The sequence below is a fragment of the Hippopotamus amphibius genome, chromosome 17 (genome assembly GCF_030028045.1).
Source record: "Hippopotamus amphibius kiboko isolate mHipAmp2 chromosome 17, mHipAmp2.hap2, whole genome shotgun sequence".
In the NCBI taxonomy this organism is placed as follows: Eukaryota; Metazoa; Chordata; class Mammalia; order Artiodactyla; family Hippopotamidae; genus Hippopotamus; species Hippopotamus amphibius.
This window is the reverse complement of record NC_080202.1, coordinates 15636017-15661772: the sequence shown is the minus strand read 5'-3', so window position 1 is coordinate 15661772 and position 25756 is coordinate 15636017. Positions and strand designations below refer to the sequence as shown.

Genomic DNA, 25756 nt, shown 5'->3' with positions numbered 1-25756 from the left:
CAGGGACAGATGGGCACACTGGCACCGGACCTCAGAGGGGCTGTCCCCCCGGCACCCCCCACGTGCTGGACGCTCAGGGCGGCCAAGGCGAGGGTCGAGCTGCCCGGCCCGGGCTGGGCTCCTGCTCGTCCCATGAGGCACTCCAGGCCATGCCAAGCCCCTCCTGCCCCAAGGCCCAGGGCTGCCAACCTGTCCCCCCAGGCCCCTCACCTTGGCCAGTGGCACAATCCCAAACACATTGTTCTCTGCCAAGTGGTTCAAGTGGAGCTCTGTCCTAGGGGCACAAATGAGGCATCAGCACAGTCCCCACGCCAAGTCCATCTCCCTACCAGGCTGGAGACACAGACCGCTTCCAGACTCAGTTCTGTCTGCCCGTCACGCCCTCCTGTCAGGCCGGCTGCTGTGGCCTTTCCTAATTGGCCTGGACACCTGGGCAGAGCACTGGCCTCCCTAGGGCAGGTCACAGAGAGGCCCCGGTGAGAGTGTCCAGCCAGATGCCTAAAGGGAGCAGGGAACCTGCCTGAAGGGTGAGTCCAGCCAGGATGGAGGCCGTGCCCTCAGTCACAAGGAGAGCTAAGACCACAGTGCCCTGGGCTGCTTGCTCAGCCTCATCATCTATCCTCTCTTCAGTGGACACGGACAGCAAGCCCAAAGGTCTACAGAGCCTGGCAGAGGGGCCAACGTGGAGGCAGAGAGGCCAGCATGGAGGGCACTGGAAAAGGCTTGGGCTTCAGGCCCCTGTGTGGGTTCAAACACCAGCTCAGCCCCATACTAGCTGTGTGGGTGCGGGCGAGTCCCTGACCACCTGCATCTCGGTGTGTTTTCCTCTCCAGGTCTGGCTTCACGGAGAGCAGAGATCCTAGCTAGGCCCTGGGAATGCTGAAGGGTCAGTGGTGCCCCTCACATACAGCCAGGACCCCTGTGCCCAGGGCCACGGAGCTCCTGCCAGGCAGGGCCTCTGGCTCATTTGTCTCGCCAGCCCCAGGGCCTAGCTCAGAGCCTCACACACGGCAGGCACAAAATAAGCAACCAGCATGGGATGCAAAGCCCAGGAGCTGTCAGGGGGCAGGAGCCCAGAGCACCCTCCCTGTTCCCTCTGTCCCATCTCACCTGAGGGTGCCGTCCCCACAGGCCAGCAGGTAGTAGAAGATGTTGAATGTGGCCTCCCCGGCTGGGCGTCGTGCGACACGCAGCTTCTCCAGAAGCATCGTCTGGGGCACAGTACAGAGGGTATGAGGGCAAGGAGGGCAGTGCCAGGTCAAGCTCCTCCCACCCGGGAAGAACCAGGCCCATGGGAGCAAGCGGCTACGTCTTACTCTCCAGGTGCTCAACCAGAGGCCGGATAACCGCATGGTCAGACCTGGGGCAGACACCAGAGCCAGGGAGGGACACAGGCCCTGCCCCCCCGCCCAGCCCCCAGGCACAGTCTTCCTGGGGAGCTGGACACTTTGTCGTGAGCTATTTCATTCGCACAGACGGGAATCAGCCTCATCTGGGCCTTACTTTACTGACAGGCCCCCCCTGCCTGGGTGAATCAGCCTGAGAGAAGCCCCTGAGCTGGGTGGGGCCCCCCCTAGGGGGTGGGCAACCCCAGGATGGGCAGGAAGCTGCGTTGTGCCCCACCCAGGGCAGGAGGCACAGGGGCCACAGAATGTGGAGGCTCAGAGCAAAGCAGGCCAGCCCTGCCAGGGCCAGGGTCCATTTTGCTGGGGCAGAATCCCAGGAAAATGAGGCACAGGAGAGAGTCTGATTCCTAGGGCATGAAATCAGGCGGCCAGTCTCTTGCTACCCTGCGGGTCCCCTCACCTGAACGGAGGCTGAGGCCACCTGGCCGGCTTGGTCAAAGTCCAGGGAGAGGATCTGGGAGAAGCGGGTGGCGTTGCCGTTCATGACGGTGGGGCTGTTCCCAAAGGCTTCCAGGAGGGTGTACAGAGCCTGCCACTTGTCCACTGCAGAAGACAGGCCCAGGGGCCGTCAGGAAAGCCAGGGGCAGCTCACCCCCAGCCGCGGGCTCTAGAGGCCCAGGCAGAATGGGAAGCCCAGCCCATTGACTGTTCCCCCAGTTTCTGAAAACTCAGAGCTACTCAGATCAGAACTGCCCGGAGACACAGCAGTTCTGAGGGCACGCGGAAGCCAAGGAGAAAAAGAGCTGGCACCTCGGCGGGGCCTGCATCCCCACCCCCTCCCCAGCCCACTCTGGTTCCCCCGTCACCCCTGCCTCACCTGAAAACACTTTGTTGCCACTGGTGCCTGCGATGGTGGCCAAGTACTGCACCAGATGCTGGCAGCTGGTGGTCTTGCCGCTGCCGCTGCCGCCCAGGAGGAGGATGGACTGGTCCTGCCGGCTCATGAGCATCGCCCTGTACGCGGTCTGCGCCACGGCATAGATGTGGGGGGCCATGTCCTCCCGCCGACACCCCTTGAACATGTGCATCACCTTGGGCACGAGAGGGATGGAAGGAAGGGACAGGCGTTCTTACCCGGCCCCACGCGGACAGCCCTCCCCCCCCAAGACCCACACCTTTCTGGGCTTTTCACTCCAGGGGAGCCAGGAGACTCTGAGGCCATGGTCAAGTCTTGGCCTCGGTGAGAGGTCAGGGGGAGGGCCTTCTGCCCCCACCCCTTGAAATGACTCCTCTTCCCGAGGTCGCTGTGAGAGTGGACGTGAGCCCCGTGGGATGCCGAGCGGAAGGGGCAGAGCCGGGGACGGTGGGCGGGGCGGGGAGGAAGAGCTGGTGGGTCTGTGGGGCCGCGTGGTCGCCGAGGGGGGCCGCACCTTCTCGGAGTACACAGCCGGGGCGCCCCGGGGGCTGAGGACCAGCAGGCTGGGGCCGGCGTACGTGTGCAGCAGGCTGGCGCCACAGCGCTGGCGCAGCGTGTGCAGGACGCTGGACTCGTTGAGGTACACCAGCGAGGCCAGGTCCTCCAGGCGGTCGCAGGAGGGAGCGTTAGCCTGTGTGACAGGACAGGCCGGCGGGCACTGAAGAAGTGGATCCGGTCTGCTCTGCCAGCGGACAGCCTGCCCGGCCCGGCCCGGCCCACCTCCTGCGCCCTCCCCCAGCCTCCTGCAAACCTTCTCCACGTCGTCCTCGTCCACATCCAGGATGGCTCCGTCATGGTCTAGCTTCACGCGCACCTTCCCCTCGGGCAAGCTGAGCGCCTCGGATTTGAGCTGACTGGCTGCAGAGCAGGGACAGACAGACAGACAGACATGGGCCTGGGAAGCCATGGCAGCCCTCTCTGGGCCCTTCACGGTCGTGCCTTCTCCTCGCCGTATCACCAGTCTCTCCTCGCTCACCACCCAGGCCTCTCCAGACTCAGCGGCCCACCCACCGCCCGGCCCTGAAACCAGAGAGGCCCAGGCACCTGGCCCCTAGGCCTCCCCAGACTCACCCAGGGAGAAGCCGTCCTTATGGACCAGCCACACCTTCTCTGTCTCATACCAGGCCTCCTCAGCTTCGATCTGCTCTTCTGTCTTCACCTACCAGAGGGAGGGAAGGACAAAGAGTCAGACCCTGCTCTGGAAAGCAGACAAGGATGGCAGGAGAGAGGAGACACGGGAGGGGAAGGGCTTCGGATGAGCCCCTGGGCGAGGGGGACAGGTGGGTGGCAGACACAGAACAGGAGACATCGGAGTTGTCAGAGGAAACAGGTGGGGAAGCCAGGAGCTGATGGTGGTCCTGAGGAGCCCTGAGGACAAGGACACAGAACTAGGGACCCTGACAGCCCTGAGGGTCTGGAAAGGCAGAGATACACGGAGTATGTGCCCAGGAGAGAGCGGATCCCAGGAGAGCAAATCTCCAGCCGCCCTCTTGCCCCCTCCCTGCGAAGCCTGGAGCCTGAGTCCCCAGCCCTCACCCTGGGCCACAGCTACCTTACAGGCCCAGCTTCTCCATTCATCCACCTGACAGGCCCTCGCCTTCACCAAGCTGGGAAAGGACATTTCCTCAAGATCTAAGAATGTCTACTGAGGACTTCAGTGCAAAATGATGGGCAGGTCCTGAGTCCTAGCCTCATCCCTGGCCTTCCCTCCAGAGGATGCTCTCCTGGGCAGGAGCAGTGCCCAGCCTCCCTGCTCCCCCTCCATGCCTCCTCAGAAAGTGCACAGACCCACGTGGACGTGCGAAGCCCATACAAGGGCATGAAGGAGCGTGGCCAGGGACATGAGGTGGGGGCGGGGGCAGCACTGCTCTGTCAGATACAGGAAGAGACTTGCACCCCACATGAATGGTGGGCATAAAGGGGCTGGGAGCCCCTGGAGGCCTAGGTAGTCACTGATCAGAAAGAAGCATTCACAGGCACTGTCAGGGTGTGGGGCTGCCAAACCCGGACCCCCTAAGAGACCTGAGCTGGGCAGGAATGGTGCCTGGGGGAGCGGGGCAAACAGGAAAGGGGCCTGGCCCCCATGGCCCATCAGGCTCCTTCTTGTCATGTGTGCGAAAGGGCAGCAGGGTCATCCAGTGGCCTCTGATGGTGGGATGGTCACCCCCTCCATGGTATGAGTAGCCCTAACCCCCAGCTCTCTGGGGGTCCCCAGCTATGAGGTACAATTAGTCTCCTAGGGTCCCCCACCCTCCTGAGACCAGGGGCCAAGGCGTAGACACGGCTCTGTGATACTGACTTCCTGGATGAGGGATTAGAAAGGACAAGAAAAAATAATAACAAATATGTTATTTGTTACATGTTTGGGAGCTGAAAGAAGATCTGGGTTCTACTCCCAGGTTGGATTCCGGCTTCAGATAATTCCCTCTCTCTCCCTGACAGCCCTTCTGGGCTATAGACTCAGAAGGCTGGTTTACACAGCAGTCTCCAGACTCTGCATATCATGGACCAGTGAAATTACCCCTCAAATAGGAGGATCACTGTGGGGCTGTCAATGTTTTAATTTAAGACATCCAAAAAAGTTATATTTGAAAAAATTAACTCTATAAAACAAAAGCACTTTTTTCCCCCAAATCTTAAGACAGGTGAAACCTTTGTCTTGAATGGGCATGTTGTGTGGGCCCGGTGTTTGTAGACGGATGAATAAGGTGACATCAAAGGATCATGGCCTCTAACCCCTTTAGAGCTGATCTGAAGACGGGTTCCCACATTGGCCAGCAGGGGGAGACAGAGAACGTGCATCTTCAGGCTTCAGAGCGGGGAGGGGGTTGGGGTGGGGGTTGGTAGGGATTCAGGCTTTACAACTTTCTCTACCCAGAGAGAGCGGAATTAAAACACCTAGAAACCACAACTCTGGCCAGGCCCTTGGGCGTCAGTGGCTAAAGAACCATGTGCCACAGAGGCCTAGATGCTCCTCCAGGGCCTGACACAGAGCTGCCCCATGTCAAGCTCCCGGCATTGCTTCCCCCGGGGGTCCCCCCAGATACCGGGTGGGAGCCAGAAGGGGAAAGAGGCCTTACATGCCAGCACGAGGCCCGAGCACAGACGCCAGCCCAGGTACCGGCCGGGGGTGGCGGGTGGTCACTGGAGGATGCGGAGGGCTCCTGCGGGGGGCAGGAGTACCCTACCTGGCTGTGGGCAGGAGAGGCGGCCTCAGGGTCCAGCTACCAGCAGCGAGCAAAGAAGAGAGAGAGAAGAAGAGGTGTGAAGACAAGCAGACGGTTGGCATGTCCCCTTCAGCAAGCACCCCGGGCCAGGTGGAGGGGAGAGGGGATTCGCACCAGGATGTGGGGGGTGAGGGGGCTGGCCCGGGCAGGTACATTGTACCCAGTCAAGGAGAGGCCAGACCAGGAGGGAGAGGCCCTGCTTGATGAAGAAACGCTTGTTGCCATCAGACTCCTTAGAGAAGATGCTCTGATAAGTCATTCCCTGTGACAGGGGCGAGCTTCCCTGCCTCTGGCCATCCAGTCCATTCTGAATCAGCATCCTCATCTGTGCGGCCAGGCCAGGCCACCTCACCACACCCAGAGCCTGGGACCCCTGGGAGCCTCTGGCCTCATCTCCAGGGCATTTCCCAACCCAGCTCCCCTGCAGCTACCAGATCCCAGCACAGGCTGTCCTTGGCCTCCAAACACACACCCAACGGTGCTGCTCCGCCTGCCAAGGGCGGCCCTTCAGAGCTTTCACCCCTGCATAGCTCATCCAACAAGACCACCAGCAGCCCCGAGTCTAGGACCCCTTCCTCAAACCCCCACTGCACCCCTGCACCACTCCCATCCCATGACAAGCAGAGGCAGCACCCGTACAGGTCCACCTGCCAACTGCCCAAGAACCAAGGGACTGTGGACAGACCCTGTGGCCTGTCTCTGTCTGGTTACTTAAAGGCCTTTCTGGAGAGGAAGGGGAGTCAGCCAGGCCTTGGACCTTGCCTGTTAGAAATGGGCAAGGAGTTAACAGGCCCCACCTGGGTCCGGAGAGCCAAGGCATCAAAAAAGGGGAGTGTCTGCTCCCTGCCTCGCACCCACCAGGCCCTGGCGCCAAAACATACCCCGGGGGGCAAGAGACTGGGGCCAGAGAAGGGGGCTGGATCTCCAGCCAAGAGGGGCCCCTCCCCCAGGTTCCCTGGAGGAACAGACCTCACTGTGCTCACACCCTCTGCAGTCCCCTGCTCTCATTTCTTCAAGTGGGAAGCCCATGTGAGGGCCCCCAGACCTCTGGGGAGCCACCCTTCCATTGTCAGGTGTGCCTACACACACAGAGACACACACAGTCTGCCCGGCAGCCCCAGCAAAGAGGAGAGCAGGGACTGGGAACCACACGTGACAGGCGGCATTACGGGAGCTGTGAAGATCCTCTCAAGCCGCTGGCGGGCCTCCTCTGCGGGGGTCAGCCGGACCTCGGGGGCAGCGCCTGCCTAAAGGTCAAACCACTATTAGTCCCAGCCTGGGGAACAGTAGGGGCACAGCACACCAAGCTTCTAGCTCAGGAAGCCACTGGCACCCCCGTGAGTAAGCGGAATAGGGTCAGGGAGGCAAGCCAGGCACCAACTGGAGTTTTTAGGTGCTCAGATGAGAAAAAAAAAAGAACGGGTGCCTGGAAGTTCTAGGGTTATTTCTTCCCGCCACCTTAACCATTTCAGCACCAGGATGGCCCGTCCTCCCACGCATCCTCTGGCCCCTACCCTGGGCCCAGAGGACAGGTGGCTGAACTCCAAGTCAGGGCCCATCTCAGCCCCAACTCCACTGGAGTGAGAGGCAGAGGGACAGGCAGCCAGAGGGAGGGCAGCCAGCCCAGCAACAGGCACAGGATGCTCTCTGGCTCCTTGGAGGTTCTTATGGGCTAGTGGTTCGCCTCATGCCCTGCCCGTCAGGCCAAAATGCCCCTGCCAACTCCTGTGTGCCAGGAGGTCACTTCCCTGATGCAGAGTGGGCCAGGAGGGGTGGGGGAGCTGTCGCCTGCTCCTTTCCAAGTTCTGCAAAGCCTGGGAAGAACAGGATGGGAAGCAAGGCAGGTCTGGGACCTCAGGAATCCTAGCAGGTAGCAGTCAGAGGGGGCCTCTAGGGCCTGGGAGCCAGGACAGGCCTTTAGGTGGAACCCTGCCCACACTTCCCCTGACTGCCCCCTTCCAGCCAGAAAGAGCGTGCAGGAGCACTGAGCAGCAGTGAAACGTGACACAGCCCCCCCGCCACCCAACTCCACGAGGCCCCAGAAGGGTCCACACAATGGGAAAGCTTGAAGAGAAACACCCCCCGACCCAAAGACCAGCCAAGCAGGCATCACCTTCCAAGGGAAGGGGCTGGAAAGATCCTCCTGGGCCCTCCCCTGGGCCTCTCAGCCTCCTGTCCCACTCACAGGGCACTTTGTGGACAGACAGGACCACAGATCCAAAGGCGACCCACTGTGCTTCTTTGCCACCCAGGCCCAGAGCTCCTCAAGAGTCCTGCTGCCAGAGGGGACAGCTGGCCAGGCCTGAAGGAGCCGTGATGGTGGTGATGGTATCAGTAAGCACTGTTATCAGCATCACGATGGATGCTACCATTTACGGAGCACCCACCACGCCAGGGACTGGGCTCAGAGCATTCATTCCCTGTATCCTTCCTAATCTTCACAGCAACCCTTCAAAGCAGGTATTACCCCTTATTTGCAATTCCAGAATCCAAAAAGCCCTCCAAAACAAAAGACTGTTCTTAACTATTCTGGTGGCAAAACCTATGTGATCCCTCCTGCAGCATGAACATTCATAATTTTCCTGTGGAAATTTTAATGTGTTTGGTCACGAGTTGCTGCTCATTGTGTACATCGTATGACACCCTCAAATACAAAAATCACTAACTTCCAAGATACTTCTGGCCCCAGGGGCTTCAGAGCAAGGATGGTAGACCTATGTATGTGATTCCCCACTCGACAGATGGAGACTCAGAGATGCTGAGGTCCCACAGGAGTGAGTGGCTGGGCATGGGATGTGAGCACAGGCCCCCTGACCCCAGAGATTCTGTCTTTCTACCCTTGCACTGATCTGCTAAGACTCTGGTCCTCGACTTGGGGTCTGGGGCCTCAAGCTGACACCGTGCAGCTGGCGGCCAGGCCCCGACTCCCACGCAAGCATGGAAGAGCAGCAGCGTGAGGTTATTAACAGGTCCCCTGGGTTCTGGCGTTTGGGGAAGGAAAGCCATGCAGCCCTGCCATTGGCACGTGGCCCGGGCGCAGCTTTGCCGTCATGCGGGGCTTGTGGAAGAGCCTTGGGGAAGCCGGCTGCCAGCCCTCAGGTGAGGGTGGTGAGGGGAACGGGAGGTCAGTGACACACTCAGGTACCTCCTGCTGCACGTCAGGGGCTGGTGACTTGTTCTGCTGCAATCCACTGAGGTTGGACTTGAGGTTCGGGCCGGCAGAGCCTGGGTCTGCCGGCTCTTCCGGCGGGGCTGGGGAGCCTGGCTTCTTTGAGGAGTCCGCCGTCTCCGGAGAGACTGGTTTCCCCGTGGTACCTGGCTCCTGGCTGGAGGGCTTCTCCCCCGTGCCGGGAGACGGCCGGCCACGCGGCTTGCGGTCCTTGCCCCTGCCCCGGGACATCAGGCTCCGCAGGCCCACGGAGAGCTCATCCTTGGTTGCCTCCTTCTTTGCTTCGGGCTTAGGCGGAGCAGGGGGAGCGGGAGGCGGTGGTAGCTTGGCACCAGGGGCTGTCTCTTCTCCCTTCTTGCCTCGAGCTGGGTGCTCAGGGGATCTGACCCCTCTGCCTGGAGGCTCCTTGGTGCTCCCAGGCTCCTCGCCAGGCAGCACCTTGCTCACCACCTTCCTCACTGCATTCGCCACCCTCTTGCGGGACAGGCCCTGGGCCTCCTCGCTCGGGCCTTCCACTGAGGCAGCCCCTGGGCCGTTCATGGCGAGTGTGGACGCAGGGCTCTTGGCTCTCCGGGGAGTCTCTGAGGGTACAGGGCTGGTGGAAGGCTGAGGACTCTTAGATGGGCCACTGCTGCCCTTGGAGCTGCCCTCCAGCTACAGTCACACAAATATAGGCAGACATTAGCATCAGCCCGTGTCCCCGCCCACCCCACACAGAGGAAGTAAGAGGTGTGACCCACGCCGAGTTCGTGGAACAGACCTTCCATTCATCCAACAAACAACACAAGCCCTTGTTCCATCTTCCTGATAGGGCAGCTGCATTTGGCTTCTCTCTCCCACAAAGCACAGCAGGTCACCTGCCGTCTATCTCCAGGCTGAGCACGGAGCTGGGAGAGGCTGGCACAGGGCGCCCAGAGGCCCGTGAGGCACCGCAGAGTGACTGGCTTACGTCAGGACAGCAACCAAGACAAGATCCTGGGAAGCCCACTCCCTCACAGCCCGAACAGAGCAGAGACGGAGCATGGTCAAACACCAGTTCCCACCGTCAGTCCTGGCCCTAACTCTGGGGCTTCCTGCCTTTGTGGTCCCTGGTCCTTCTATCACCCGACTTTCTCTGCAGTGAGACCCAGAGCCCGCCCATCCCAGTGAGAACCGTATCAGCAAGTACTTCTTGGCCCGCAGACATGCCAAGCCTCCTCCCTCCCCACTCCTCTGGGCTGTGGCCACTGTCTACCCCTCACCCACCCTCTCCAGAGCTGCAGAAACCCAGTGCTGGCCCAGGAGGCTTCCACCTCAGCCTGCTTTCTGCCAGTCTCCCTGCGGTTTCCCTCATGCAAACCTCTCAAGGGCTGGACACTCCCAGAGTGTCCGTGTGGAATAAAGGGAGGAAGAGGTGCCAGCTGCAGCACTCAAGTGACCACAGCTCCACTCTGCCTAGAGCTGGGGCCCTGGCTCAGCCAGCCCCTGGGCACCCAGGCGCCCCCCGGAGACGCTGGCACAGTCTGCCCGGTGGGGACTGGCTGCAGTCCTGAGGGACCGCCACTGGGCTGGCCAGGCTGGCCAATGGCAGGGCAGTTTCCTGCAAAGCCAGCCACATTGCCTGGGGGAGCCAGGTCAACCTGGGGGCTCCTGGCCAGGCGGGCAACGCCCTGCGACTAATGAGCTGTGCTTGAGTCCTCGTTCCCCCAAACGGTGATCTGGGTTCTAGGGTGCAGCTGGCTGCCCTCTTGGCTGAAATGCAGGAAGGCGCTCACAGTGTGGACAGACCTGTGGCAGCCTTGTGGACAGAGACTCACGTCCTGAGCAGAGGTGAGCCAAAAGACCTCAGCGCAGGCCTCAGCTGCAGGGCGGCTCTGCTGCAGGGATAGGGAAGGGAGAGGCCTTGAAGGGGCCTCTTCGTCAACCTCTTGGGCCAAGAGGGTTCAATGGCATGTCAGGGCCCTGCAGAGCTGCCCTGGCCCCAGCTGCTGGGTGCCACTCCCTGCCCCTCCCTCCCTCCCTCCCCCACCCGGCTCTCCTCCCGTGTCCTCTAACTGAAGTTGATGATGATGGACTAACTGCTAACACTTATATGGAGCTGATTAGGTGCCAGGCAGTCTTCTAAGCAGTTTACACCTAACTGCCACCACCCCCCCCCCGCCCCAATCTGGCATACTCCACGGCGCCTCCCTCACAAATATCAACCATATCCCCTCGCAATCACCCTGAGCTTGCGGGACTGCTTACAGACTAGGTGGAAGCCATAACACCTGGCTAATCAAATCTCCACCCAGGGAAGGCGGGGCGGGGGGGAGGGGCAGGGTACCATGGGGGTAAGGAAGTATGCATCTGGTTTGTGATCCAGCTCTGTTCCAGAGCCCAGGGCACTCCTGCCCCCTGCATCAACAGCAGCCCTCTCCTAACTACACCTCTCTGGCCCTGGCTATTCCAGTACTGTCTCCCCTCTCCTGCCTTAAACGTGTCCAGCTTTATTTATTCAGGGTCTCTAGCCCAAGGCAGAATGACCTGGTAGGGGGCAGTGGCACTGCGTGGCAGGAGCCTGCCTCCAGGTCACCCACACTGAGCAGCTGACAGGGTCTCGGGAAGAGACAGCAGCAGCTGCAGTGCCGCCCCTCCCCGCCCTTGCCTGGTGCCACCCAGAGCGGGACGGAGAGTCCCAACAGCTGAGCCCTCATTTGTCGCTCCCCGACCTAAGAGTTAGCCCACCAAAGCCTCTGCAGCCCCAAAGAGTTTAGGAAACCAGAACTAAAGGTAGGAACTAAAGAGGGGCCTTAGGGAGAAGTCCCCAGCATGTCTTGGCGTTGCCATCTCCTTCACACACCCCAGGTTGCCATCAAGCTGCACTTTCTGTTACTTTACTGGAATTCCCTCTAGGCACCCCATAAGGGAAGGGGCACCCTGCCGTGCCTGCCTGCTCTGTGAAACTGCCTCCTAGACTAGGCTTGGGCTCGCGGACACAACCCATCTGGACACACAACTCTGGCGCGCGCGCGCGCGCGCGCGCACACACACACACACACACACACACACACACACACACACACACACACGGGTCTAGGAGAAGCACTTACAGCCCCTTCCTCCTTAGCAGGAGGACCAGGCTTCGGCAGAATTTTGTCCTCCTCTTTAACCTGAGGGAGGAGACAAAGAAGTCACTGGCAGGTCAGAGGTCAGGGTGGGGAGACCCAGCACGAAAAGCCTAGAAGGAAAACATCCAAGCAGTCGCTCTGAGAGGCAGAGCTCCTGAGTGCTTAGCAATCTTGAGGCTACGGACTTGGGCAACAGATATACTATCCTGGGGGCAAAATTGTCCAGTGACAACTTCAAGAATGAAAAGTCTCTGTGGGGGGTTAAAGCCAAGTACCCCTTGCCCTCAGTGACCAGCCACACGGCCCACCTGGGCTGTTTAAAGAGGTCCACCCACGAGAGCGACATCATGGCCTTGGTTACAGGGTGGAGATAAAGATCCAGGTAATTCAACTGGGGCTAAACTGTAAGAGCCACTCCCAGCTCAGACAAGAAGTGGTCTGAACAAGAGCCCCCTGACCTAGGGACTGAGGAGGAGGGAATGACCCCAGCACGGAGGAGTCGGCTGGGCCAGCAGAGCTCAGTGTGGGGTGAATAGGTGGCCCCATCAGGCTGGCTCAGGCTTCCTCCTAGGTCCGTACAATTTCCCCCAGCACAGCCTGCATGCCTTCCCCACCAGACAGCCGAGCTCTGGCTGCAGGCAGGAAGTTGGGCAGAGGCAGAGATTCAGGAGGCCAGATATCTTCCCAACCTCAGACCCACAAAACTCTGCCAACCATGCAGCTGAAGGAGGCAACCCCAAGGTTCGGGGCAGGGTGTGGAGGAAGGAGAGATGTCTGGGCTCTGGGGTCTGTGCCCAGCCCAGGAGCTGGCTGGCCCACGTCAGAGAGGAGGAGCAGTGTCAGGGGCAAACGGCAGAGACCATAACATACCTGGAAAAAGCACAGACAATACGGCCACTCTGAGGGTTCTTTCAGCTCAGAGCTTGGCTCAGAACAGACCCAGAGGGCCAGGCCTCAAGTCTGGGGGAGCTTTCTCCCCTTCCCGTCACTAGCATCTCTCCCTCCAAAAAGCTCAGGGAGTCCTCGTGGATTTCATTTCTCTTCTTTCCCCAGTCACTTAGGACTATAGGAAAAAGTCAGGTCTGTCACCGGCCCTACCCCATCCTCAGCATGACTTTCTCTCCCAGCACAGTGGGGACAGGAGCATGGGAAGATGTCCTTGACTCCGAACAGAAAAGATCCTTAGAAGCTCATCCAAAATCATTTAAATTATCCACCTGGGGGGACTCTCCATTTGTAACCAGGGTCCATGGCTAATGTTGAGTTTGAATTAGCAGTGCCTGGGGCACTGACCAGCCTGATGGCCGCTGCAGTTTTAAAGCTAATAGCCCTTAGAGCTATTTTCAATGGGCTCAAGCGTCCATGTTAGTTCACACAGCCATGGACAGAGGGAAAACGGCAATTATTCAACCAGAGTGGCCTCCACGACTTTAGAAAATGGAATTGGAGCAGAGAAAAGGAAGGGAGGGGCTGGTGGAGAGGAAAGGAAGAGGAGTGGGAGAGTCTAGGTCTGCACCTGCTGCCCCCACAAACGCCCATCACTGTCCCCCCCCCCCCCCATCACACCGTGCATTAGCTCCTGGGAACACAGGTTAGAGGGATAGCAAGTGTTCACACACCACCCAGACACACTCATTACTGCACGCAGTGCCGTTAGCTCGGGCTCAGGGATGGCCCAGATTCCAAGTCCACTCCGCGTCCTTCAGCAGCTCCAAATCTGTCCTCCTTCCAATGGCTTGAGCTTGGGACCCCAAGGGTCTTACCCAAGTGGTAAAGCATTGGGGGAAACACTGGCTGCCCCCTGAAATGTCTGGGACACTAGACCTAGCTCTGAGCTCAGCGCTGGATTTAGCCCGAGGCTGACTCACTGCCCCCTCCCCCACCCGCAGGGTTCTGTCTGTTGTAGGTCATTGCCCAGCTGGGGACTGTGCACAGCACAGTGGCACGCCCAGGTCTGCAGCCTGAATCACCCTCTGGCCCCAGGCAGCCAGCTGGCCTGGCTCCCTCCTCTTGGCTCCTCTCCCCCTACCCACTGCAGCCCCCAGATTTGGGGAGACCCAGTTCTGAGGCCTCAGAGTCAAAGCCATTCCCAGCAGCCCCTTCACAGCGGCTCACATTCCCAGGGGTGAGTCAGAGCAGCAGCGGTGGGAAGGGTGTGGAGGGGTTAACGTGGAGGGGCACCCGTGGGACAAAAGGCAGCTCAGCTTACCAGAGGTGGAGCTCAGGGGAGAAGCATGACTCAGCACAGGAGCCCATCCGGACAGAAGAGCGCGCTCACGACCCCCTGGCCATTCTCCCCGCCCCCAAATACACACACGTGCCCCAATCCCTCACTAGCTTCCAAAGCTCCCACACTCACAAGCCAGTCTTCTGCCTGCACACGTCATGCCAAGCACATAAGAAAAGCATAAAGACTTCTGAAATACAACTTTCCTTTTGCTCCCAGAAGGCAAACCTTGATGAAAAGGCCATGGTGCCGAAAGTAGCCTGCACCCTGGGTCAGAGAAGAAATGGGGGGCAGGGTCTCTCAGGGACGTGGAGTCTTCCTAAAGGCCAGGACCTGCCGGGACAAAGACTGTGGGCAACAGGGGAAAGGAGGGATGGAGAGGAGAGGGAAGGATCACAAAGCTCAAAAGATCAGAGAAGGAAGAAGGAATAAAATATGAGAAAAAAGAGAAGGCAAGGTGGGGTACAGAACATTGACACAGCCCTTGGAAGCTGGGTGCCCTTGAATAAGCCACTTCACCTCTCTGGGCCTCTCTGTGGAATCAGGGGATGGACTAGTCCAGATAATGGCTAAAGTCCTTTCCAGGTCTGGCACCCTAAGAGTCTGGGTGGGAGAGGCACGAAGCCCTTAATTCGGGGAACCAAAGCTGCAGGTCTGGGAGCCGCGAGGGGATTAAGGAAGCTGCTCTAAGACTCCAGCAGCTTTGCCTTTTACCTGCAACTCATCAGCACCTGCCAGAGGCAAGAGGTCTGGAGAACTGCACAGCCGCCCCGTCCAGGGGTGAGAAACCAGAACGGGCTCCTCTCAAAATTCAACACGCAGAATCTGCCTCAGCCCGAGGAGAGGCTTCGGTCTCAAGAACCCCTTCAAGTCAGTGGAGTTTAAGGACTGGTCCATTCTTATGCTTACTTATCATGAATTAACAGTGAAAAAACAGACAATGTTTTGTTTTCAGTGAATTATTTTAAATTTACTTTGTTGATGTCTCTATCCTATTATTCTGTTCACATGCTAGACTTTAAGTTTGTTTGCTTGTTTGTTTAATTAACGCATTCGTTCTTTGATGTCCTGCTCCAGTTCTCCTGTGTGTCCAGAGAGGAGCCCATCAGCCTCAGGCTGTAAGGATGCCGGTCCATTTACACCCGGCTCGTTCCTCTGCCTCAGCTGTTCCTGAGGAGCATTACTCTGAATGCAAACAAGGGTTTTTCCTGGAGGAAACTCTCTCTGTGGTTTCTGTGCAGAATTGCCTGGACCTTTCTCCTCTCTTCCTTATCACTAGGTTTTTAACTAAGATTTGCTTAGGATCAAGAATAACCTATCTTGTCCCAATACAGAACAGGTAAGGAACACAGTCCCAAAGATGGTGGCAATATCTCTGCTACAGTCACCTCTAGAGCTGAGAACTAATGGTTCTGCGAAGCGAGGGTGCTTGGGAGCCAAAGCCTCTCTTCCCTGACCTGTTTCCTCTCTGGAGTGTTCAGACATTTCCAACACCAACATTAGTTACTGAGTATGGAACATCTACAGTGAGATGGGCCCTGTAAAAGTAGTTAACGTATATTTTTGTATATAAATCTTACAACAGCCTCATGACATGGGAATTATTATTATTACTTTACTGTTGAGGAGAAAGGCTCAGAAAGAGATTAAGTCACAAAGCTGGTAAATGATGGAGCTGGGACTTGAACCCAAGTGGCTCTGACTCAAGCCTGTGCTGCTCCCTTGGAGGCCCCCCGTTTCTGCTGTGTTAGGCAGGGCCAGAGGGGCTGAGTCATCCTTAGTAGCCAACCCTGGTTAAGATGTGCATCAGCATCGAGGTTCGGGAGGCCTGGGTCCATCCAAAGAACAGACTGACAGGGTGGAGCTTGCCAGCGTTCACCGTGCCCTAATTGAGTTTCTGGACTTGGAAAGGGACCACGACCCCACCACTCTCTGAGCCTCTGACCACCTCCTCCTTCTCTGGCACTTCTGGCCTCTTCTCTTCTGGGTCGGGAAGAGAAACCAATGCTCACCAAATACTCACTGTGGTATTTGGCACAGTGGTAGACGCTTTACGCTGTCTCCTCATCTAACCCTCACAACAACCCACTTTCTAGGTAAGGAAATCGAGAAGGCGAGTACCTTGCTGAGGGCCCCCCAGCTGGTAAGGGGCAGCACTGGGATTCACACCCAGGATGGATCTTGGGGGGCTGTTTGTGTGTCTATAACACTCCCCAGACTGTGGTTTGCTCACAGGCCAGACTCTGTTTTACTCGTCATACTGTGGGCACTAAATAAATGTTTGCTGCCTGAGGCTCCTGCAGTGGGGGTTCTCTGTACAAACCTCTTATTCCCATCTGGTCTCTTCCAGCAGCTGTAAACTGTGGAGAATAAGACTTGTCCATTTTGAATCCCAGGGATGTGGGAAAAACAAGGGAGGTATAATCTCTAAATTTAGCAACAATAAGTAGATAGTAAACCCAATTGCCATGGGGATGAGGGGAGGGCAGGACACTCTGAAATTGCTTAGTAGCTCTTTGTGGAGCCAACAACAGCCATAAAATGCATCATCCTCTGGCCTGGCTGTCCCATCTTTAGGAATGTGTAAGCAATGAGCTGACTTAAAGAAAGGAAGAGAAAGGAAACCTCCACAAACCTATACAAAGATGTACCCTCTATAATAGCCCTAAATTGGAAATAATTAACTCCCTAGAGTTAGGGAGGGGTGTTACTTCAGTACAATACACTGTTTTGTTGTCATTTAAACTAACAAATATGTGGATAGTGTCACCATATGGAAAACTCCTCCTAAAATAACATCAATCAAAAGAAAAAAACTGGAATCTAAATAGAAGGCAAACAGTCATCAGAACAATTTGTAAATTGTGCAAGTTAGACATAATAGAGACACTTGGTATTTATTTTGTTATGTATTTGTTACTTACTATTTATTTCTATTATAGAGATGGCTAAATAGTCAATAAAAAAGAAAAAGCAGAGGAGATAGTAGCTAAAAACATTTGTTCTCAAAGAGGAGAAATCCAAAAATATGCTAAGGGACCCATCTAACACTCAGCCCCAAAGGCTTCCAAGGCTCAGGGGGCGGGGTCAGCCTGGGTTTTATCCTCTGCATTACCAGCAAGGACCATCCACCCTTTACTGATAATCCTCTGTGCTCCTCACAGGAGGGAACGGGTACACAGATGCCCCCAGGAGAATCCTTCCACCCACCAGGCACCCCTCAGGCATGGAATGCTCAGCCTAGACAAATGTATGGAGGACATCCATGCCAGATGTCCATCCACTGCAAGCCCCCAAGGGCAGTGGACACCCGAAGAAAAGAGTGTCTAGAGGAAGAGAAGACCCTGCCGCCTGTGGCCAAGGGAACTTGGCAGCTCTCCCCTCTACCAACACTCACGCACACACCACGCTTCTCATCTGGAGACGAAAGAGGCATGGCCTCCTCCTCTCTCTTCTTTCCCACTTGAATGCAGAGGGTAGCTTCCAGGCGTTACCCTGCCAGTCCTAACCTAGCACCAGCATATCTAAGGATGGAGGAAGAGGATGAAGGCATAGGGAAAAAATAACAGTAAGAACAGTTAGCTTTTATTGAGCATGTACTAAGTGCCAGGCACTGTGCTGAACACTACATGCATTATCTCACTTAATCCTCACAACATCTCTCGGAAGTAGATACTAGTACGATCCCTACTTTACAAATGAGCCAAAGGAGCCTCAGAAATGATCTGCGCAAGGTCTCGCAGCAGCAAGTGGTTGATTAGGACTTACACCCAGGTCTGTCCTCCAGCAAGAACCTCAGTGGCTCACGTCAGGAGATGGAAGGAAGCCCTGCCCTCACCTCCCTTGGTTCACCTGTGCTTTTCATGATATCTGCCAGAGCAACAGCTTGGGTAGAAAGCAGGGCTTTCCAGAGATGGCCTACCCCTCCACCGCCCATGCCCGGAATAAGCTTTACACAGAGCCGCTTGGGAGGAACGGGGGGCTTTGCAGGGAGTGGCCTAAAGGTCATGCTGCCAGAGGAGAAAGGGGAGAAGAGCTTGGCAGGGACACCCTGACCCCTTTGGTCCAGCCTCCAGTGAGAGCTCTCCCCGCCACCCAGGGCGGAACAGAAAGTAGCCGAGCGTGCGGCCACTGCAGGCCAGGCCAGCCTGGAGGAAGCAGGTGCGCTGGGATGGCTTCCTGCTGCCACTGCAGTTGCAGAAGGCCCGGGCTTCCTCCTCCAACGGCCAGACCTGCTGGAGGCCCCCCTTCTCTGGGGATACTCACCACCCCTCTGCAGGGTACTTTGCCAACTGCCTGGCCATCCTCACGCATGGCCCCAAGTCTGCGACCTGGCGCTGGGACCTGGAGGCCCAAGGTGGGGGTGGGGTGGGGTGGCTTATAAGCGCTACCGGGAAGCACCCCCTCGCAGGGTGCGGAGTCTCTCCAGCCCCACCCCCAGCCCGCCCACACATGCCGGCACTGGTGCCAGTTTTGTGGCCGGGGCGGGGTAATCCTTGGGCACAGGGAGATACAAATACTCCTGGGCACATCTCAGGCTCCTGATACACCTCCGCACCAGGCCAGCCCGTACACTCTGCCAACTGCTGACACAACCGAAAACCTCACCCTTGGTGGCCGGGAGGGTTGGCAGGCGGTGGGGGGAGGGGAGAAGGAACGGCCTGGGAGGCAGCTCTGTCTCTTCTCACTTGCTTTTTTAAGGAACTTACTCCTCTGAAGTAATCTCTGCTAAAAAAGAGACCTACAGAGGGTCAGGGCATCCCCGAGATGCCATCTGCGCCCCTTCTGAGTGTCTGATCCGCAGAAATGGAGGAGGCCATGCTGAGTCCACGCTTGGGGAAAGAGAAAGGGGGATCCCTGACCACTTCAAAAGCCACCCCTCTCAAGCCCCTTGCTCTTGTTCATCAGGGGGAGGAGGAGGTGGAGGGCTCTGCTGCCAGCTCGAAGCAGGGGTGAGACTCCCAAAGGCCTGGGAGATGCTGGGGTTTGGGCTTTGGAGGAAAACAGCATTCCAAGGAACGAAGGCCTTGAGCACGCGTGGTCTGTGGGGAAGGTGTGTCTCGGCATGTGGGGTGGCTGATGCAGTCCCAGAACACTGAGGTTTAGAAGACCGTGCCCCCTCCAAGACTCCCAGAGTCCTGAGTCAGGCCCAGGAGGCCCTGCCCCTTGCCTCTGAGAGGGAGAGGCTGCGGGGAGGCACCGTCCCCACCAAGAGGCGAAAAGGGGAGCCCCAAAGCAGCCTCACCCCTTCCTCCCCACCTACTTCAGCCACATCCAGGGGAATAACAGAGAGGCCCCTCCTTTCCTAAATGAGGAACAGCCTGAGGCGCCTGGGACACTTCCGGGGTGGGGGGCCAGAGGGACACTCACCCGCATGGCCTGGCCTGGAGCAGCCCAGCGCAAGGAGGCTCCTCTGCGATGCTGCTCCGTTAGCAGCTCAAAATAGCACTGGCAGCAGCCCCGCCCCTGTTCCCCTCCCCGTCCCCAGGCCCCTCCCGTCCGGAGCTGCCCAACCCTGGCCAGAGCCAGCTGGAGAGAGGGAGAGAGGGAGCGGCCTGGAGGACTGCGGGTACCAGGTATGCCGGGAGGCAGAGGGTGATACAGCACGCGTGGAAGAGGAGGAGGCTCTTAGACGGAGGACACGGCGTGAGGGGGAGCAGGCACTGTGGAGGGTTAGGGGCAAGGGACAGGGAGGGTGAGACTTTCCGACTGACATACACCCAGGCTCCCGACAGCTGAGCTGATATGGCTCCTAAAAATAGCCAAGGAATTTGAGACCTGCAGCCCCCCAGCCCCACAGGCCAGGATCAAGACAAGCACATGCACGTTCATGTACACACACACACACACACACACACACAGACCCCAGCATGCATCAACACTGGATGACAGCACAGTGTTCCTGAGAACACACAAACCATAGGCTCACCCCAGCCATCTAATTACTGCGGCAAAGGCCCAGACAACCACTAACGTCACATCCGATACAACACACAGGGCCCACTGCACACTGGGCCCCAAGAGCAGTCACACGGCCATCCTGTAAAGTCCAGCAGGAGCAGAGACCCACACGATCAGTCTGAGGCCCGCTGTGGCCGCCTCCCTGTAATAAAGACACCGGGGACGTGCATGGAATCAATTGCACGCTCTGTGTAGACGTCCCTCTCCCCCACACAGCCAGCGATGGCGCAGGCACGGAGGAGGGTGAGGTAGGTGGGGCGTGGTGGGTGGGCCCGGCCCTGCAGACGGAGGAAATCGTGGGTGTCTGACCGATGAGCAAGGGCTGCCGGTGAGAGGCCGGTGCTCTTCACGAAGAGAACCCTGGCCGGGCTCTTCAGTTAGCACCACGGGGTGCCCCGTCCAGGGCTGGGGACACCTGTGAGGCTGAAAGGGGAGCTGAGAGCAGGTGGGAAGGAGCCAAAAGACAGGTCTTTTGAAGCTGTCTCAGAAGCTGTCAGCGCTGCAGAAAAAAAGGAAACAGTCGCTGCCTCCCTCTTCCTCTCCAGGAAGAAAGTGGGTGGGGGTGGGGGCGGGGATGCTAAGAAGCCAGAGCAGAGCTGTCTCCTAACCAGTGCCCAGCAGCAGGGTGTCTGGAGACCCCAGGTCCAGACCGGTCCGGACCCCAGTCACTGTGGCCGGTCCTGTGGGCCCAGCGGGCCCTGTAAAGAGTATTAGTTGCTCTGTGAAGAGGTTGGTAAGCATTGCCCGAGAGGACCAAAGCCCAGCTCTGCCTCCTACCTGCCACTTACTGTACGAGCCTTTTGGACACTGGACGCGAGCCTCCGCTTTCTAGGGAGTGGTGTGTCTTTCCGGGGAGACAGTCTGGCCCTTCGCAGGCACATGCCATGTCACAGGTCTTTGCATCTCTAGTGCTTTCTTGACACAGTGGTGCCAACCTCAGTGGCACACTGAAAACTCCTGTGGGACTTTAAAATACGGATGCGTGGATCTCACCTCTTTCCCCAGTTTCTGATTTAATTGGTCTGGGAGGGCGGCTCGGGCACTGGGATTTTTAAAAGCTCCCCAGGTGATGCTTACATGCAGCCACAGCTGAGCGCTGCTCAGCTGGAAGGTCAACGTAAGGCCTAGTGCAGGGACTTCCCTGGTGGCACAGTGGTTAAGAATCCGCCGGCCAATGCAGGGGACACGGGTTTGAGCCCTGGTCTGGGAAGATTCCACATGCCGTGGAGCAACTAAGCCCGTGCGCCACAGCGACTGAGCCCACGTGCTGCAACTACTGAAGCCCGTGTGCCTAGAGTTCATGGTCTGCAACAAGAGAAGCCAACACAATGAGGAGCCCGCACACCTCAATGAAGAGTAGGCCCTGCTCACCGCAGCTAGAGAAAGCCCACACAGAGCAATGAAGACCCAACACAGCCAAAAATTAGTAAGTAAATAAATAAATAAAATTTATTTTAAAAAAAGCATAGCACAGAGGTGTCCATTTGTTAAATCAGTGAGTGAGTCAGTGAATGAAGGAATGAATGACTTAGCTGTGTGACTATGGGCAGGTGGCTTAAATTTCCTACATCTGCAAAACGAGGGTTATGCTGCACTGACTCAGTATGGAACTGGTGAAGCTCAGTGAAAGGGCTTTGGGTTTCAAAACATGGTCTCTAGAGCAGCAGGATCAGCATCACCTAGGAACTTGTTAGAAATATAAATTCTAGGGCCCCACCTCAGACCGACAGAATCAGAAACTCAGCATCTATGTTTTAACTAGCCCTCTAGGTGATTCTGAGAATCACTGCTTTAAAGGAATTATTCACAATGTACTATGCCTAAGTTAGTGAGACCTCCAGAGCCAGACTGCCTGGTTCAATCCTGGCTCTTCCATGCAGTACACCACACCACTTAACTCTGTGCTTCCATTTCTTCACCTGCCCAATGGGGAAAATAATAGTGCCTCCTCCACAGGGTTATTGTAGGGATTAAATGAATTAGTACCTGCAAAGCCCTAAGAACAGGGTCCAGCCCATATGTTTTCAATAAGTTTTAATGATGATTACCGATCTGTGATCACTGGGGGTGGAGGGAGGGCCATCACAAGCAAAACTTTCAGGTCACTGAAGCCCGCCCCCTTCAAGGGACAAAACATCTTCTATTTTAAGTAGTTTTCTAAATTCTATGACTATTTATAATCATAAAAATCACATTTTATAGACGCTCTAGCTCTCTTTAGTAAAGTGTTCTGAACTCATCTCAAACTCTGAGCTCCTGATTTACAGCCTGGCTTCTGCCCCACCAATGTCCCAAACCACTCTCCAAGGGCACCAGCCCCATCTTGGCACCGCAGTCAACCTGAAGCCTTGCTCTACCCCCATGTCAGGAAGGCCAGATGCCTTTTGTGTCTGTATATATCTGCTGTTTGGTTCTTTTGTCCCCTACCCCTGCCAGACCATCGGCTGTCACTCTGCCTGTCAGCATGCCTGTCTTGAGCAGTCTCACCTCCTTCTAATATGCTGTTTCTGCCAAAGGCTGTAAAACCAGATAACCAAGCCCGATGGAAGAGTCCAGAGCAGAACAAGTGGCATGTCAGTGAACCCGCAGGCTCTCCTGTGAGTGAAGGGCCTGGGTTTTCACACGCAGACTTGGTGTTCTCTATTTTGGCTGCCTGAGGGCCTTCGAGGCTCACCTGCCATTCGGCAGTGCCCTGAAAGATGACTTCTGGGTGACTGAGTGTCCCCTTATCAGCACAATGTCGTTCTGACTTACTAGTAGTAACCATGAGCCCAACCATTCCGAGTTTCTATTCAGATGACTAGATCCTGTCTATTCTGTCCCTGAGATGCTTGGTGTTACTGACAGAGACCATCTCAGAGCAGTGTCACTTCCCTTAGTGAAAAGGGAAACCTCTTCATTCAGAGGGGGAAGCTGGGGGCCCTAGCGACTGGCTCAGCGTCACACATAACCACAGCTAGTCCCGCTGCCACTCCAAGCTCAGTGCTGTCTCAGGGCCTGGCCAAGCTCAAGCCTGCCCCACGGCTCTGGGGGGCCATGCGGGCACTCCCACAGCCAGCCAGACCACCCCAGGTGTCTCGGCCTGCCTCCAACGATGGCCACAATCTGGGCCCTCCTCAGCACTTCACCCTCGCCTTTCCTGGACCCTTGCCCGCTTCCCAGCACACCAGGCTCTCACTCTCTCAGGCTCCCTGCCCTCACCACCCCCGAGCCTCCACGTACGAAAGCCTCTCCACCAGCCCCTCTGCCTTCCCAACCTTCTGCGTTTCTCAAAGTGCATCTTGAGTCCTACCTCCTTCATGAAGCCTTTCCCAAAACCCAAGGCCTGCGTGGTAACACTGTGCAAAGTCTGAATCTCAGCTTGGCCTCTTTCTTACAGTCTGACCTAAGGGAAAGTTACTTGATTTTTTAGACTTTCCACTTTTTTGCCTTAAAATAGTATACTTCTGTGCTAAGCCCTCCATCAGTAAACTGAGACTTCATAACTAATCTAATTGTAGTTTCAGCCTCTCCCAGAAATGTGACTAGTCATTCTGGAGTTACCTGGCCAGCACTAATGATGTAATCTGTAATAGACACCCTCCTTACCCCAAAGGAAGGTGACCTTGCCTTAAACAATCCATTCTTTACTACAAACATTCTTTTTCCACCTCCTTCTGTCCATAAATGCCTTCGATTTTGTACAGCTCCTGGAGTCTCTTTTCTTCTTGTTAGCTAGAAGGCTGCCTGATTAATGAACCATTGAAAAAAGCCAAAAAAAAAAAATTAGTATACTTACCTAATGGGGTTGTTATGAGAATTAAAAAAAAAAAAAAAGTACATGGAAAGCACCTAGCATTAGGCCTGGCAAATTGTCAGTAATGATTAACTTATTAAAAACCACAATGTTCAAGGTCTATATCATCACATACACATGGTGGTTCTTGAGTATACTCAGCACGGTGCTCTATTACATACAGGGGAGTCACACACCACATGGGGTTAGATTCTAAAGTCAGCATGTAAGGCAAAAGTAGAATATAGTCAGAATTACTCTTAAAAATCCCTTAACTTGCTCACAAAGTATGGTACGCATGGTTTTGTATATACCATTCTATACATCTGAAAGCATAATGTATACAGTCATGTACAACACTGAATAAAAATATACAAAATACAATGTTTACAATTTCAGACTACAGTAATATAGTTTCTTACACAACCACACACAGGTGTCCTCCACTTTTTGAAAGTTTGCTTCATGCCACTTGGCTTTTACGAAAGACTTACATTAGTATCTGTTTCCAATAAGCAAAAGAAATCTGAAGAGGGTTTTAGCTTTTACAAAAAAATGCTAAGAGCAAAAATAGTGTCCAGTGTTTGCAGTGAGTGTTATAGAGGCAGCATTGCCAAGCTCCTTCCCCAAGAACTACTCTCAGCATCTCAGCATCAAACCACCATAGCTTTGAACTGAATCTGTATCTGTGCTTTATCTCGATTTTTTTTTAATGCATCCATTAGCAAAATGTGCCCTAATTACTTCTTCACTTTACACCATTTCAGCTTCCAAAAGATTTCATAGGAATGCTCTACTTTCAGATTGGGGGTGGGGGGTGGGGAACTGTAGTTGAATTCATTGAAGTTTAATGAGTATATGCCATGACTAAACTGATGTTTTGATGGTAATCTATTTGTGTCATATATTTACGTCTTCTCTCCCTGAAGAACAGGGACCATTTCCTACTTCCTTTAGATACCATCCCACTCCCCAGAACCAGGCACATAGTAAGTGTTCAATAAATATCCATTGTACTTAAGTAACTGGTCTGAAACGTACACGTGCAATTAGCTGGGTAGAAAAGAATGGGGAACAAAGGAATATCCAGGTAGCCTAACAACTTCAACTACTCTGCTCTCCCACACTGGTCGTGTTGGGTGAGTGAAAGGTCACCCGTGGCTCTGTTTTGGGCACTGGGTCAGGCAAAGGGGTTAAGCAGAGACGGGGGCAGGCTAGACAGTAGCTCTGAGGAGTAGGTTGTTTATGCAGCTAGTGATGTAATACCTCAAGGTGAACGCTGTGGGGAAGCACAACGCCTATTTTGGGGTGTTTTGGTTTTTGTTTGTTCATCCCCTTAACCACTAGACTGTGAACTTCTTGAGGCTGGTTTAGAAGGTGATAGTTTGTAAAACATTGAGACTGAGGTTCTAATGAACATTTTAATGAAAGAATACTCCTCTGACCCCATTTGTCTTTCTAGTTCCCCTTTAAATCAAAATTCTTAAAGAAAAGGGGGGGGGGGCTATAAACACTGTCTCCATAAGTGGAGACTACTTATGTAGTGCTTGTATTATTACTAATTTGCAATGTATAAAATGTCAGTAACAGTACTCTTTATTTAGGGAAGTTGAGGGCAGTCCTGTTTCCAGCACTCAGCTCTCAGGGCTGGGGAGGCCCTGGAGCATTGAAGCTTCCTGGGGTAGGAGACTCCCCACTACCAGAGAGATGCATTTTCTGAAATGGTCAGTTCAAAGGTTTCTCAGCACCTGCTCCTTCCCTCTGTTGGGAAGGATTATCCTTTATTGTGTGTGTGTGTGTGTGTGTGTGTGTGTGTGTGTGTGTGTGTGTAAAACAAATGCCTCCTCTCCTATGAAATAACGGTGTAAGGGTGTTAGTAGACAGCGACTGGTACCCTTTGAGATACCAAGTTTGTTTGTTTGTTTTGAAATTTTACTGGGCATCCATAACCAGTGGATCCCAAAGCAGAAGGAACAACAGACCCCC

General features: G+C 55.6%; 1 protein-coding gene across 7 annotated transcripts in view; it reads right to left on the bottom strand.

Annotated features, from left to right (window-relative positions):
- Positions 1-25756, bottom strand: part of MYO18A (myosin XVIIIA) — a 92479-nt gene that overhangs the window by 42425 nt on the left and 24298 nt on the right. For 4 of the 7 annotated variants that reach the window (XM_057714024.1, XM_057714027.1, XM_057714026.1 and 1 more), the window contains exons 3-10: positions 5403-5546; positions 3394-3481; positions 3074-3180; positions 2777-2953; positions 2224-2437; positions 1807-1949; positions 1111-1211; positions 211-274 (exon numbers count right to left, since the gene is read on the bottom strand). In XM_057714024.1, coding sequence (XP_057570007.1) covers positions 211-274; positions 1111-1211; positions 1807-1949; positions 2224-2437; positions 2777-2953; positions 3074-3180; positions 3394-3481; positions 5403-5546 — 1038 coding nt within the window. The remainder of the gene's footprint in view (positions 1-210; positions 275-1110; positions 1212-1806; positions 1950-2223; positions 2438-2776; positions 2954-3073; positions 3181-3393; positions 3482-5402; positions 5547-25756) is intronic. The other 3 variants (XM_057714030.1, XM_057714029.1, XM_057714028.1) reach the window with 2 other exon arrangements.